Below are 13698 nucleotides of genomic sequence, written 5' to 3' on the forward strand. Positions count from 1 at the left end.
CAGCATATTTATTCTATACAGAAACAGTTGGAGTGTGCACTTTTCTGCTATCTGTCTCTGGTGGAAAAGCTGGAAGATAGAGAGGTGAGTGTGTGTATGTGTGTGATGATGGTGTTGGTACACAATCCTATACAATATAACATAATATGATATAATATGGTTTATATTATATTATATTATATTATATTATATTATATTATATTATATTATATTATATTATATTATATTATATTATATTATATTATATTATATTATATTATATTATATTATATTATATTATATTATATTATATTATTGACTCATTGAAGCCAGAATTGCCCGGTCCCATATAATGTAGCAACAGGCTGAAGTGGCCAATGTGGTCTCTATTTATATATTTCTGTTCAGTACAACATCCAGAGGTGGAGTTCAGTGGGTAAACAAATAATGATTGGCACCATAGTAAATCTGTTGTAACAATTGTGATCATATAAAATATGTCCTGATAGGAGAAGTTATAATTGTGACAAATATGTTAGATTAATGCACACACATTAAAATGTGTAAAACTACATAACATATTTAATGTTTGTCCAGACTTTTGAATTTGTAAATTCACTAATTCACATTCTCTCTCTACAGTATGCTGGTCTCACAGGAGTCAGGCTGAAGTATCTTAAATGTGACAATGAGCTTGATGGAGTTCAGAAACCAGGGGTAACAAAAAGCATAGATCACCGGGTTTAGACACGAGTTAAAATAAAACAGCCAGATCTCTAAGGGCACTGATGTAACACCAAACAAGGTGTCCTGGTTTACAAGAGAGGAACAGTAATATGGGCAGAGACACGTCAGAAACACAACTACAACAACACCCAGAGTCCTGGCTGCTTTAATCTCAGATTTCTGAGCGGTTAATTTTATTGAACACTGGAGTCTGACAGCTGCAATATGAGAACGCATGGCACGAGCCTGCGACACAGCCACTACAAATACTCTCATATACAGGACTATGATGACACTGACAGGACCAATAAAGGTCAGAATAACATCGGCAACTCCTGCAATGTAGTTGATGACAACCACACACTCTCCTGAGCAGGAGTTATACCTGCCAGGTTGTGTGAAGTTCTCCTTCATTATGAAACTGTTGTACAGAACAGAACAGACCCAACAAAGACAAGTACAGATTGTGACTCCTCTCACAGTGACTTTGTTGGGGTAATGCAGAGGGTCACAAATGGCTACATAGCGGTCGACTGATATGAGCACCATGGTTCCTACTGAGGCAGAGGTAATGATGTAGTCTAAAACGCCATACAGAGTACACATGTGGTCACTGAGAAACCAGCAGCCATCTGAGAGGAGGATCTGAAAGCACATGAGGAGGCCCACGAAGAAATCTGAGACAGCCAGAGAGAGGAGGAGGAGGTTGGTGGGGGTGTGAAGCTGCCTGTATTGAAAGAGGAACATTATATGTATTATTGTTTGTACAGTAGCAACTCCATTTAACACTTATCATCAATAGGTAAAATTGAAAAAAAAAAACAAATAAATAAGCCGTGTTTAAAATCATAAATCAACACATCATCAGATCCTAACATTTCTGTATGTCTATCACGCTCAGAAACAGATGAAATATTTTGCTACTTGAAGTGTGCGATGGAGATGATGACCAGCAGGTTGAGAGTTGCAGTGAGCAGAGAGATGGAGGAGAGCAGAATGTAAACAAGCACAGCCTCAGTGTCAGAGCGCTTTTGCTTCCTACAGGAGGAGTTGATGAGTTGTGGGAAGCAGAGTTCTGTCTCTTCCAGGGTCTCCATTATCACAGAAAAGGATGAGAGGGAATTCTGCTGAGGTCCTGCAGCTCTGTGAACAAACCTCTCAAACATGCAGCTGATTTATTGCTTTTCTCCACGTCATCACTTGTCCCTCTTGCCCTATTTTTTTCTTTTGGAAAACTGAAATCCCTCCTCCCTATTCATCATTCATTCATTCATTCGTCAGTCATCATTTTCATCTTCCACTTCCTTCTGTCAGTCAAACTTTAACCTTTACAGTTCACAAAATTACTTTCAGTGAGAGTGAAACTTTGCAAAATACAGCTGAGTCTGTAACAGGAGTACAGATGAAATGCACAGTTTAAGGAAGGCAAGGCCCCAACCACTGATCTCAGCAACACTACTTTATTACCATCAAATTAAATACATGCATATGACGAAATAATAAACTGACATGTTAGATCCTAGGGCAAGACCTAAATGGACAGCCAAAGGCGACTGAAAAGGACTAGGCAAAGAGCGGACAGTGTCTGCATTCTGTGTGCCATGTTTTGCCTCACAGCTGTGACAGCCCTTGTTTGAGTGGGAGGATACATGTCAAGAACTGCCTTCATTATAGTGTAGTTTATCATATTGTATTGTGTTTTATTGTATCGTATATTATCGTATCTTATCATATTTTATTGTGTCTTTATGTAGCATGTTGTATGATATTGTATTCTATTGTATTGTATTGTATCTAGTCCTATCATTGTATAATATCATAGCTTATTGTTTTGTTTTGTGTTGTCAAATTGTATCATATTGTGTCGTATCCTATTATGTTGAGTCATATTCCATCATATTGTACTGTGTCATATTGTATCATATCGTGTTATGTCATATCATGTCAAAACTTATTCTATAATTGCATCATGTTGTGTCACATCATATTGTATTGTATCATAACCATGTGGTATTGAACAGTATTTTATCATGTGGTAATGCATCAAACCGTATTGTATTGTATCATCACATCGTATAGTATCATATCGAGTCATATCATATCATATCATACCCAGACTTCCAATTACATTAGACATGGAGATGGGCAATGAAAAAAGACTGGTGACTGGGCTGTTCACCAAGACCTATGGTAGATGACACATCCGTGGGCCTTCTCTGGAGAGCTCCAGGATTCATTTCCATCTCTCCCTAATCTGCCCCCACTTGACTGGTTGAACATATCTGCAGCTCAGTAGGTGTTGGTAGAGCACAGAAAGGTGGAAAATATGCAGTGCTGGTGCTCTCCAAAACCAGAAGTTGGCACCACTGGTCAAAGGCATCTTCTCCTACAGCCTTTCAAATGGGATTCACAGACCCAGGCCTGTACGACTGACTTTCTCTTCCTGATCTTCTTGTACCCTGCAACGAGAGTGTCTGGCCTGAGGAGAACAGGAAAATGTTGAGAAGACGCCCAATCTTCTGGGCCACTGTGTCCCATGTCACTGTCTAGACTGCTGGCAAAAATGGTATCTTTTCATCAGGTTGCTCATCTCCAGTTCTATATACAAAGCATTCATAGGGCCAAATAACCAGGGATAAGACCCAAACAGATACAAATCTAAGGACAGAATGTGCAATAAAAACAAACAAATGTAACTCTGATATGATTAGATGGTGCTGATTTGGACTGCATTGCATTTAATCATGTATGTAATGTTTTGTCATCCCCTTTACACACACAAGGGGGACAAAATATTAGGAACACCTCTAAGCAGCACAAATCAGTACAACATCTTGGGTAGCTTTCAACCAAATGGTTATGTCAGTGCAAATCCTTTATGAATTAAACTCATACTTCTCAAAGTTTGTCATAATGCTCATACAATTACTTGTTTCAGTGAACTTGACATATCAAAACAAGAGCAACTTGGCCTTGCTAACTTTGCTCTCCTGATAGTATTTTGTCAGGGTGAAGGATTTTTGCATCCAGCCTGTTACAAATTGTGGTTATCCGTTATTATATCGTGTTGTGTAATATCGTGTCTTGTCATATCACATCACATCATATCTTATTGTATTGTATCATATTTTGTCAGATTATGTTGTATAATATTGTACCTTAATGTATTGCATCGTATCTAGTTGTATCATGTCATATAGAATCGGACCTTATCGTATGGTTTTGTGCTGTGATGAATTGTATCATATTGAGTTGTATCCTATTGTGTCGAGTCGTATTATATCATATGTTATGTCATATATCAAAAAATATTGGATCATTGCATCATGTTGCATCACATCATATTGTATTATATCATACCATGTCATATTGTATAGTATCGTATCATGTCTTAGTCTATCGATTTGTATCATATAATGTCATGTCATATCATACTGTGTTGTATCATGCTGTGTTGTATTGTATCCACCTGATAGCTCAATATTTCTGTCCAGGGGCTTCTACAGGCATCACAATAGGATGGAGGTCAACATCTCTTGAGTTCTATTAACTCACAAGATATTAGGGCAATCACTTCTATCTATCTATCTATCTATCTTTTTATGTGTGTGTGTGTGTGTGTGTGTGTGTGTGTGTGTGTGTGTGTGTGTGTGTGTGTGTGTTTGTGTGCACTGTATATATATGATGTAAGTAAAACAGTTCTCAGCTACTTGTTGGATTGTACTAGTCACCTAATACCTACTGCTTGTGGAGTGCAATATTGAACTTAACATTGTGAATTAAGATGTGTTTAAGTAAGTATACCTGTTGGCTCACTATGACAGACATATTTATCAACACTTTCTATGACAGGCTGTTCAGATCTGCTTTTCGGATCATAGCTACATGTAAATATAAATTAGGGCTTGAACCTTTGTCAGTGCATGGGATCATTGTTCAAAGGTTTTACTGCAGTGACATCTTTTAATGACAAAATATGGATTTGTGGAAAGAGCAGCTATCAAAAGTGCCTCATTGAATTTGGTTAGACAGCACTGACAAGAAAAGGCCAAAAGCCACTCTTTGTTTTATCATTTATAAGCAGTATATAAAATCTAATAAATGCTTAGGAACACACATAATGTTGTTGTAGGCAGATACCAGCGTTTATTAATATACTGCATTTGTTGACAACTTAGTCCTCCTGTGGACATCCATAATTGGAGCCTGCTGTATAAACAGACAATCAATGTTAATATAGTAAAAGACAGATGTAGTAATATAAAATATGTTATTGTTGACAAATACTTAGACACTTAAAATGTTGTTCCAACTACATAACATATTTAATGTTTGTCCAGACTTTTGAATTTGTAAATTCACTAATTCACATTCTCTCTCTACAGTATGCTGGTCTCACAGGAGTCAGGCTGAAGTATCTTAAATGTGACAATGAGCTTGATGGAGTTCAGAAACCAGGGGTAACAAAAAGCATAGATCACCGGGTTTAGACACGAGTTAAAATAAAACAGCCAGATCTCTAAGGGCACTGACGCAACACCAAACAAAGTGTGCTGGCTTACAAAAGAGGAACAGTAATATGGGCAGAGGCATGTCAGAAACACAACTACAACAACACCAAGAGTCCTGGCTGCTTTAATCTCAGATTTCTTAGTGAGCAAAGTCTCTGAACGTTGATGCGTGAGAGCTGCAATATGAGAACGCATGGCACGAGCCTGCGACACAGCCACTACAAATACTCTCATATACAGGACTATGATGACACTGACAGGACCAATAAAGGTCAGAATAACATCGGCAACTCCTGCAATGTAGTTGATGACAACCACACACTCTCCTGAGCAGGAGTTATACCTGCCAGGTTGTGTGAAGTTCTCCTTCATTATGAAACTGTTGTACAGAACAGAACAGACCCAACAAAGACAAGTACAGATTGTGACTCCTCTCACAGTGACTTTGTTGGGGTAATGCAGAGGGTCACAAATGGCTACATAGCGGTCGACTGATATGAGCACCATGGTTCCTACTGAGGCAGAGGTAATGATGTAGTCTAAAACGCCATACAGAGTACACATGTGGTCACTGAGAAACCAGCAGCCGCCTGAGAGGAGGATCTGAGAGGACATGAGGAGGCCCACGAAGAAATCTGAGACAGCCAGAGAGAGGAGGAGGAGGTTGGTGGGGGTGTGAAGCTGCCTGTATTGAAAGAGGAACATTATATGTATTATTGTTTGTACAGTAGCAACTCCATTTGACATTTATCAGCCATAGGTAAAATAAAAAAAGCAGTGTTTAAAATCATAAATCAACACATCATCAGATCCTAACATTTCTGTACGTCTATCACGCTCAGAAACAGATGAAATATTTTGCTACTTGAAGTGTGCGATGGAGATGATGACCAGCAGGTTGAGAGTTGCAGTGAGCAGAGAGATGGAGGAGAGCAGAATGTAAACAAGCACAGCCTCAGTGTCAGAGCGCTTTTGCTTCCTACAGGAGGAGTTGATGAGTTGTGGGAAGCAGAGTTCTGTCTCTTCCAGGGTCTCCATTATCACAGAAAAGGATGAGAGGAAATTCTGCTGAGGTCCTGCAGCTCTGTGAACAAACCTCTCAAACATGCAGCTGATTTATTGCTTTTCTCCACGTCATCACTTGTCCCTCTTGCCCTATTTTTTTCTTTTGGCAAACTGAAATCCCTCCTCCCTATTCATCATTCATTCAGTCATCAGTCATAATTTTCCACATCTTCCACCTCCTTCTGTCAGTGAAACTTTAACCTTTACAGTTCACCAAATTACTCTCAGTGAGAGTGAAACTGTACAAATACAGCTGAGTCTATAACAGACCAGTAAAAGTAATGCACAGTTTAAGGAAGGGAGGCCCCAACCACTGATCTCATCAACACTATTTTATAACCATTAAATTAAATACATGCATATGACGAAATAATAAACTGACATGTTTACAAAGTTCAATTCTAGAGCAAGACCTAAATGGACAGCCAAAGGCGACTGAAAAGCACTCGGTAAAGAACAGACAGTGTCTCTACTCTGGGTGCCATGTTTTGCCTCACAGCTGTGACAGCTTCGATTGGGAGGATGTATGCCTTCCTTGTCTCTATTGCCAATTTGAAGCCTCCAAGAGCACCTGGCTGATCCTCCTCAGCAATGTTGGCTTCAGTGGAGGCATGTATTTGATGAGGCTCACACCAGCTACAGTAGGTGTCCAGGTAAGTGAAAACCTGAATGCCATTCTGACACTGAGGAATGGGTACATTGTCAATGTAAGGAAGTGATGTGACCTGTCCCATGGTGCTCCATGGTCTTCTGTACGTTTTGGCAAATGAGCTGCTGCATGGTATGGACAGGAACTTCCAAGGGCAGTGAATATGTACAGGCATTGATTAAAGCAGCATGTGAGCCAAGCATGTGAGTTTGCCATTGTACTGAATAATACTAACAGCAAGCACTTTGGAGTTTGTTCAGTTACATTAAGCGCTGAAGAGAAAACATTTGTTTTTCCTTTATTTACAGCACTAGCCACTGCTCCTTTCCCCAAACACTATGAATGGAATTGGCCAGAACTGAAGACAGACAGTGGCCCCCTGCCTTTGTCTCCACAACACCTTGAATATCAAAGCCTGTATACCGTAATGTATACAGTAACCAGACTGATAGGGTACTCATCACCCATGGGTAAAAGGTGCACTTATACATGAGGCATGGGAATGGGCTGTGTAAAGCGGCTGGTGATTGGGCTGTTCACCAAGACAACTGGTAGATGAAGAATCGGTGGGCCTTCCCTGGAGAGCTCACATATTGTATCGTGTTGTGTTGTATTGTGTCATATCACATCATGACGTATCGCACTGTGTTTTTTTGTATCGTATGATATCATATCTTATCGTATTGTATTGTACCTTCTCGTAGCATGCTGTATAATATTGTATCCAATTGTATTGTATCTAGTCGTATCATGTTGTATAATTTCGCAGCTGATCATATTGTTTTGTGCTGTGTCGAATTATATCATATTGTGTCGTATTCTATCGTGTTGAGTCGTATAGTATTATATTGTACCGTGTCATATTGGATAATATCATGTTATGCCTTATCATATCAAAACATATTGTATCATTGCATTGTGTTGTATCACATCATATTGTATTGTATTGTACCATGTGGTATTGTACAGTATTTTATCATGTCATAATGTATCGAATCGTATTGTATCATGTCGTATCATATCACATCGTATTGTATCATGTCGTATCATATCACATCGAGTTGTATCATGTCGTGTCATATCAAGTCATATATTGTATCGTACTCAGACTTACACTCACATGAGGTATGGACATGGGCCTTGAAAAAAGACTGGTGACTGGGCTGTTCACCAAGGCCTATGGTAGATGACACATCCGTGGGCCTTCTCTGGAGAGCTCCAGGATTCATTTCCACCTCTCCCTAATCTGCCCCCACTTGACTGGTTGAACATATCTGCAGCTCAGTAGGTGTTGGTAGAGCACAGAAAGGTGGAAAATATGCAGTGCTGGTGCTCTCCAAAACCAGAAGTTGGCACCACTGGTCAAAGGCATCTTCTCCTACAGCCTTTCAAATGGGATTCACAGACCCAGGCCTGTACGACTGACTTTCCCTTCCTGGTCCATTTTTACCCTGCAAGGAGAGTGTCTGGCCTGAGGAGAACAGGAAAATGTTGAGAAGACGCCCAATTGTCTGGGCCACTGTGTCCCATGTCACTGTCTAGACTGCTGGAAAAAATGGTATCTTTTCATCAGGTTGCTCTTCTCCATTTCTATATACAAAGCATTCATATGACCAATATATATATATATATATATATATATATATATATATATATATATATATATATATATATATATATATATATATATATATATATATGAACAACTAAGATACTGCACAGAACCCTCAAACTCCCAGAGGACCCAAGCTTGAGGAAGACACACCACCCCAGAAGGGGTGAAAGGGAGATTTTTTTTTTGTATATGTATATGTATGTATGTATTTATGTGTGTGTGTGTGTGTGTGTGTGTGTGTGTGTGTGTATAAGTACTCAGCTACTTGCTGAATTGAACTAGGCACCTAATACCTACTACCTGTGGAGTGCAATAATGAATTTAACATTATGAATTAAGGTGTGTTTAAGTAAGTACATCTGATGGGTCATTATGACAGACATATTTATCGACACTCTACAGCAGGCTGCTCAGATCTGATTTTCAGGTTGCATTCAGTTTCAGAACATCCTGGCTCAAACAGCAGAAATCGCATCAGTTTGGAAGCCAACTCCATCATCCTACAGAAAAACCTGAGGATAGAAACTCTAGGCTTGAACCTTTGTCAGTGCATGGGGTCATTGTTCAATAACTTAATGACAGAATTTGATTTGTGGACAGAGCAGCTATCAAAAGTGCCTCATTGAATTTGGTCACACAGCAATGAGAAGAAAAAGCCTAAAGGTGAATCATGTGGAGCAGAGTCTTAAAGGGATCCAATTTTCCAAAACCAGACTCACCCTGCCTCTGCAACGATCTAGAGTTAGACCCATGACCCACTCCATAATGAAATGAACAGGCTATGCTGACTTATTTTAAAAAATCATGGCTGTTCACTAATTACTAGTTAAAAAGCAACTCTTTGGTTTAAATGCCCTTATTTAGCATTTATAAGTAGTATATACAATCTGATAAATGCATAAGGACACACTATAATTTAGTTGTAAGCAGATATCATTTTATTTATACACGGTATTTGTTGACAACTTACTCCTCTGTGGACACCCGTAATTGGAGGCTGCTGTATAAACAGACAATCAATGTTAATGATGTAGTGATATAAAATGTCTTCACACAATTGTTGACAAATACTTGAATAGAAACTTAAAATGTCCTTGCAACTGTGTAAAACTACATTACATATTCAATATTTGTCCAGACTTTTGAATTTGTTAATTCAATGATATATTGTCAGTGACTACACATTCTCTCTCTACAGTATGCTGGTCTCACAGGAGTCAGGCTGAAGTATCTTAAATGTGACAATGAGCTTGATGGATTTCAGAAACCAGGGGTAACAAAAAGCATAGATCACCGGGTTTAGACACGAGTTAAAATAGAACAGCCAAGTCTCTAAGGGGATAGTTGTAACAGTGTTCGGGCCTGCAAGAGAGGAACAGTAATATGGGCAGAGACACGTCAGAAACACAACTACAACAACACCAAGAGTCCTGGCTGCTTTAATCTCAGATTTCTTAGCGAGCAAAGTCTCTGAACGTTGATGCGTGAGAGCTGCAATATGAGAACGCATGGCACGAGCCTGCGACACAGCCACTACAAATACTCTCATATACAGGACTATGATGACACTGACAGGACCAATAAAGGTCAGAATAACATCGGCAACTCCTGCAATGTAGTTGATGACAACCACACACTCTCCTGAGCAGGAGTTATACCTGCCAGGTTGTGTGAAGTTCTCCTTCATTATGAAACTGTTGTACAGAACAGAACAGACCCAACAAAGACAAGTACAGATTGTGACTCCTCTCACAGTGACTTTGTTGGGGTAATGCAGAGGGTCACAAATGGCTACATAGCGGTCGACTGATATGAGCACCATGGTTCCTACTGAGGCAGAGGTAATGATGTAGTCTAAAACGCCATACAGAGTACACATGTGGTCACTGAGAAACCAGCAGCCATCTGAGAGGAGGATCTGAAAGCACATGAGGAGGCCCACGAAGAAATCTGAGACAGCCAGAGAGAGGAGGAGGAGGTTGGTGGGGGTGTGAAGCTGCCTGTATTGAAAGAGGAACATTATATGTATTATTGTTTGTACAGTAGCAACTACCATCAACAGTTATAATAGGTAACTGCATAGGTAAAACCTTTAAAAAAGCAGCATTTAAATTATAAATCAACACATCATCAGATCCTAACATTTCTGTATGTCCGTCACGCTCAGAAACAGATGAAATATTTTGCTACTTGAAGTGTGCGATGGAGATGATGACCAGCAGGTTGAGAGTTGCAGTGAGCAGAGAGATGGAGGAGAGCAGAATGTAAACAAGCACAGCCTCAGTGTCAGAGCGCTTTTGCTTCCTACAGGAGGAGTTGATGAGTTGTGGGAAGCAGAGTTCTGTCTCTTCCAGGGTCTCCATTATCACAGAAAAGGATGAGAGGAAATTCTGCTGAGGTCCTGCAGCTCTGTGAACAAACCTCTCAAACATGCAGCTGATTTATTGCTTTTCTCCACGTCATCACTTGTCCCTCTTGCCCTACTACAGCTATTCTTTTTTTCTATGAAACTGAAGTCCCTCCTCCTTTCTGTACAACAGAAGTACAGAAAGAATGCAAAGAGTATGGAGGGAATGCCCCAACCAATGACCATGGTGACACACAAACCAAACCACTTTTTACAACACGAGGTCTCTGTCCTCAAATTTCCTGTCATCTCTTTATGTTGTCTGCTGTCACCATTTGGCCATAATGGGAAAAAATATTATGTCAACTATTATCAGATATGCTCTTTGGGATGAGATTAATATTGATAACATCTTAAATGAGTTCTCAATTTAAAGGTCCAATATTGTATTAAGTGAGATTTCCATGTCTTTTTTGGTCTAGGTTCTATATTAATACTGTGAAAGTATCAAAGCCTCAGTCCACAGAGAAATGTACACAGTCTGTATTCAGAAACTGAGCCTTAAAACCAGCCATCAGGACTTCTGGAACTTTGTGCTGTCACAACAAAGCAGTCACTGCTCTCAGCCATGCCCCAAGCCCCGCCCACCTGGACCCATCATCCAACTTTGCAGGATTTGGTTTCTTTGAGTGTTTACCTGAAGTCTGTTATATGGATATTTAAACTTCAAACACAAACACTGGGAAAGTGTCAAATACCTTTGAATGATAAACATACACTATATTGCCAAAAGTATTCACTCACCCATCCAAATATTTGAAATCAGGTGTTCCAATCACCTCCATGGCCACAGGTGTATAAAATCAAGCACCTAGGCATGCAGACTGTTTCTACAAACATTTGTGAAAGAATGGGTCACTCTCAGGAGCTCAGTGAATTCCAGCGTTGTACTGTGATTGGATGCCACCTGTGCAACAAGTCCAGTCGTGAAATTTCCTCGCTCCTAAATATTCCACAGTCAACTGTCAGTGGTATTATAACAAAGTGGAAGCAATTGGGAACAACAGCAACTCAGCCACGAAGTGGTAGGCCACGTAAACTGACAGAACGGGATCAGCGGATGCTGAGGCGCATAATGCGCAGAGGTCGCCAACTTTCTGCAGAGTCAATCGCTACAGACCTCCAAACTTCATGTGGCCCTCAGATTAGCTCAAGAACAGTGCATAGAGAGCTTCATGTAATGGGTTTCCATGGCCAAGCAGCTGCATCCAAGCCATACATCACCAAGTGCAATGCAAAGCGTCAGATGCAGTGGTGTAAAGCATGCCGCCACTGGGCTCTAGAGCAGTGGAGACGCGTTCTCTGGAGTGACGAATCACACTTCTCCATCTGGCAATCTGATGGACGAGTCTGGGTTTGGCGGTTGCCAGGAGAACGGTACTTGTCTGACGGCATTGTGCTGAGTGTAAAGTTTGGTGGAGGGGGGGTTATGGTGTGGGGTTGTCTTTCAGGAGCTGGGCCTGGCCCCTTACTTCCAGTGAAAGGAACTCTGAATGCTTCAGCAAACCAAGAGATTCTGAACAATTCCATGCTCCCAACTTTTTGGGAACAGTTTGGAGATGGCACCTTCCTCTTCCAACATGACTGTGCACCAGTGCACAAAGCAAGGTCCATAAAAACATGGATGAGAGAGTTTGGTGTGAATGAACTTGACTGGCCTGCACAGAGTCCTGACCTCAACCCAATAGGACTCCCTTGGGATGAATTAGAGCGGAGACTGAGAGCCAGGCCTTCTCGTCCAACATCAGTGTGTGTCACAAATGCGCTTCTCGAAGGATGGTGAAAAATTCCCATAAACACATTCCTGGACCGACATCATATTAAACCCTATGGATTAAGAATGGGATGTCACTTGAGTTCATATGCGAGTCAAGGCAGGTGAGTGAATGCTTTTGGCAATATAGTGTATGTAGGGGTCCTCAGATAAAGTGCATCCATAAAGTATTGACAGCGCTTCACTTTTTCCACATTTTGTTATGTTACAGCCTTATTCCAAAATTGATTAAATTCATTTTTTACCTCAAAATTCTACACACAATATCACATAATGACAAAGTGAAAAAAGTTTGCTTGAAACTTTTGCAAATTTATTAAAAATAAAAATATAACATGTACATAAGTATTCACAGCCTTTACTCAATACTTTGTTGAAGCACCTTTGGCAGCAATTACAGCCTCAAGTCTTTTTGAGCATGATGCTATGAGCTTGGAACACCTATTTTTGGGCAGGTTCTCCCATTCTTTTTTGCAGAACCTCTCAAGCTCCATCAGGTTGGATGGGGAGCGTCAGTGCACAGCCGTTTTCAGATCTCTCCAGAGATGTTCAATTGGGTTCAAGTCTGGGCTCTGGCTGGGCCACTCAAGGACATTTACAGAGTTGTCCTGAAGCCACTCCTTTGTTATCTTGGCTGTGTGCTTAGGGTCATTGTCCTGTTGGAAGATGAACCTTTGCCCCAGTCCGAGGTCCAGAGTGCTCTAGAGCAGGTTATCATCAAGGATGTCTCTGAACATTGCTGCATTCATCTTTCCCTCGACCCTGACTAGTCTCCCAGTTCCTGCTGCTGAAAAACATCCCCACAGCACGATGCTGCCACCACCATGCTTCACTATAGGGATGGTATTGGCCAGGTGATGAGCGGTGCCTGGTTTCCTCCAGACATGACGCTTGGCATTCAGGCCAAAAAGTTCAATCTTTGTTTCATCAGACCAGAGAATTATGTTCTCGTGGTCTGAGAGTCCTTCAGGT

At 40.5% G+C, this 13698-nt stretch overlaps 3 protein-coding genes across 3 annotated transcripts; all 3 read right to left on the reverse strand.

Annotated features, from left to right (window-relative positions):
• Nucleotides 1-382: 382 nt before the first annotated feature.
• LOC139624058 (trace amine-associated receptor 13c-like) lies at nucleotides 383-4349 on the reverse strand. The gene is made up of 2 exons (XM_071482838.1): nucleotides 1630-4349; nucleotides 383-1432 (listed from the first exon to the last, which is right to left on the reverse strand). Exons 1-2 carry the CDS (start codon nucleotides 1869-1871, stop codon nucleotides 616-618), a joined length of 1059 nt encoding a protein of 352 aa, XP_071338939.1. The 5' UTR covers nucleotides 1872-4349; the 3' UTR covers nucleotides 383-615.
• Nucleotides 4350-4637: 288 nt separating this feature from the next.
• On the reverse strand, nucleotides 4638-6680 carry LOC139624066 (trace amine-associated receptor 13c-like). The gene is made up of 2 exons (XM_071482850.1): nucleotides 6082-6680; nucleotides 4638-5901 (listed from the first exon to the last, which is right to left on the reverse strand). Exons 1-2 carry the CDS (start codon nucleotides 6321-6323, stop codon nucleotides 5085-5087), a joined length of 1059 nt encoding a protein of 352 aa, XP_071338951.1. The 5' UTR covers nucleotides 6324-6680; the 3' UTR covers nucleotides 4638-5084.
• A 2786-nt stretch (nucleotides 6681-9466) lies between these two features.
• On the reverse strand, nucleotides 9467-11567 carry LOC139624073 (trace amine-associated receptor 13c-like). The gene is made up of 2 exons (XM_071482863.1): nucleotides 10736-11567; nucleotides 9467-10545 (listed from the first exon to the last, which is right to left on the reverse strand). Exons 1-2 carry the CDS (start codon nucleotides 10975-10977, stop codon nucleotides 9738-9740), a joined length of 1050 nt encoding a protein of 349 aa, XP_071338964.1. The 5' UTR covers nucleotides 10978-11567; the 3' UTR covers nucleotides 9467-9737.
• Between the last annotated feature and the right edge of the window lie 2131 nt (nucleotides 11568-13698).

This window comes from Trachinotus anak, unplaced genomic scaffold (genome assembly GCF_046630095.1).
Source record: "Trachinotus anak isolate AG129_WGS33_773 ecotype Australia unplaced genomic scaffold, CSIRO_AGI_Tana_v1 ptg000001l, whole genome shotgun sequence".
In the NCBI taxonomy this organism is placed as follows: Eukaryota; Metazoa; Chordata; class Actinopteri; order Carangiformes; family Carangidae; genus Trachinotus; species Trachinotus anak.

What these genes read in the sequence shown, in the direction of transcription:
- LOC139624073 (XM_071482863.1), bottom strand. Translation starts at nt 10,977, where the DNA reads ATGTTTGAGAGGTTTGTTCACAGAGCTGCAGGACCTCAGCAGAATTTC. An exon ending in ATCTCCATCGCACACTTCAA is followed by an intron (nt 10,546 to 10,735) that starts GTAGCAAAATAT and finishes CTTTCAATACAG; the next exon opens with GCAGCTTCACACCCCCACCA.
- LOC139624066 (XM_071482850.1), bottom strand. Translation starts at nt 6,323, where the DNA reads ATGTTTGAGAGGTTTGTTCACAGAGCTGCAGGACCTCAGCAGAATTTC. An exon ending in ATCTCCATCGCACACTTCAA is followed by an intron (nt 5,902 to 6,081) that starts GTAGCAAAATAT and finishes CTTTCAATACAG; the next exon opens with GCAGCTTCACACCCCCACCA.
- LOC139624058 (XM_071482838.1), bottom strand. Translation starts at nt 1,871, where the DNA reads ATGTTTGAGAGGTTTGTTCACAGAGCTGCAGGACCTCAGCAGAATTCC. An exon ending in ATCTCCATCGCACACTTCAA is followed by an intron (nt 1,433 to 1,629) that starts GTAGCAAAATAT and finishes CTTTCAATACAG; the next exon opens with GCAGCTTCACACCCCCACCA.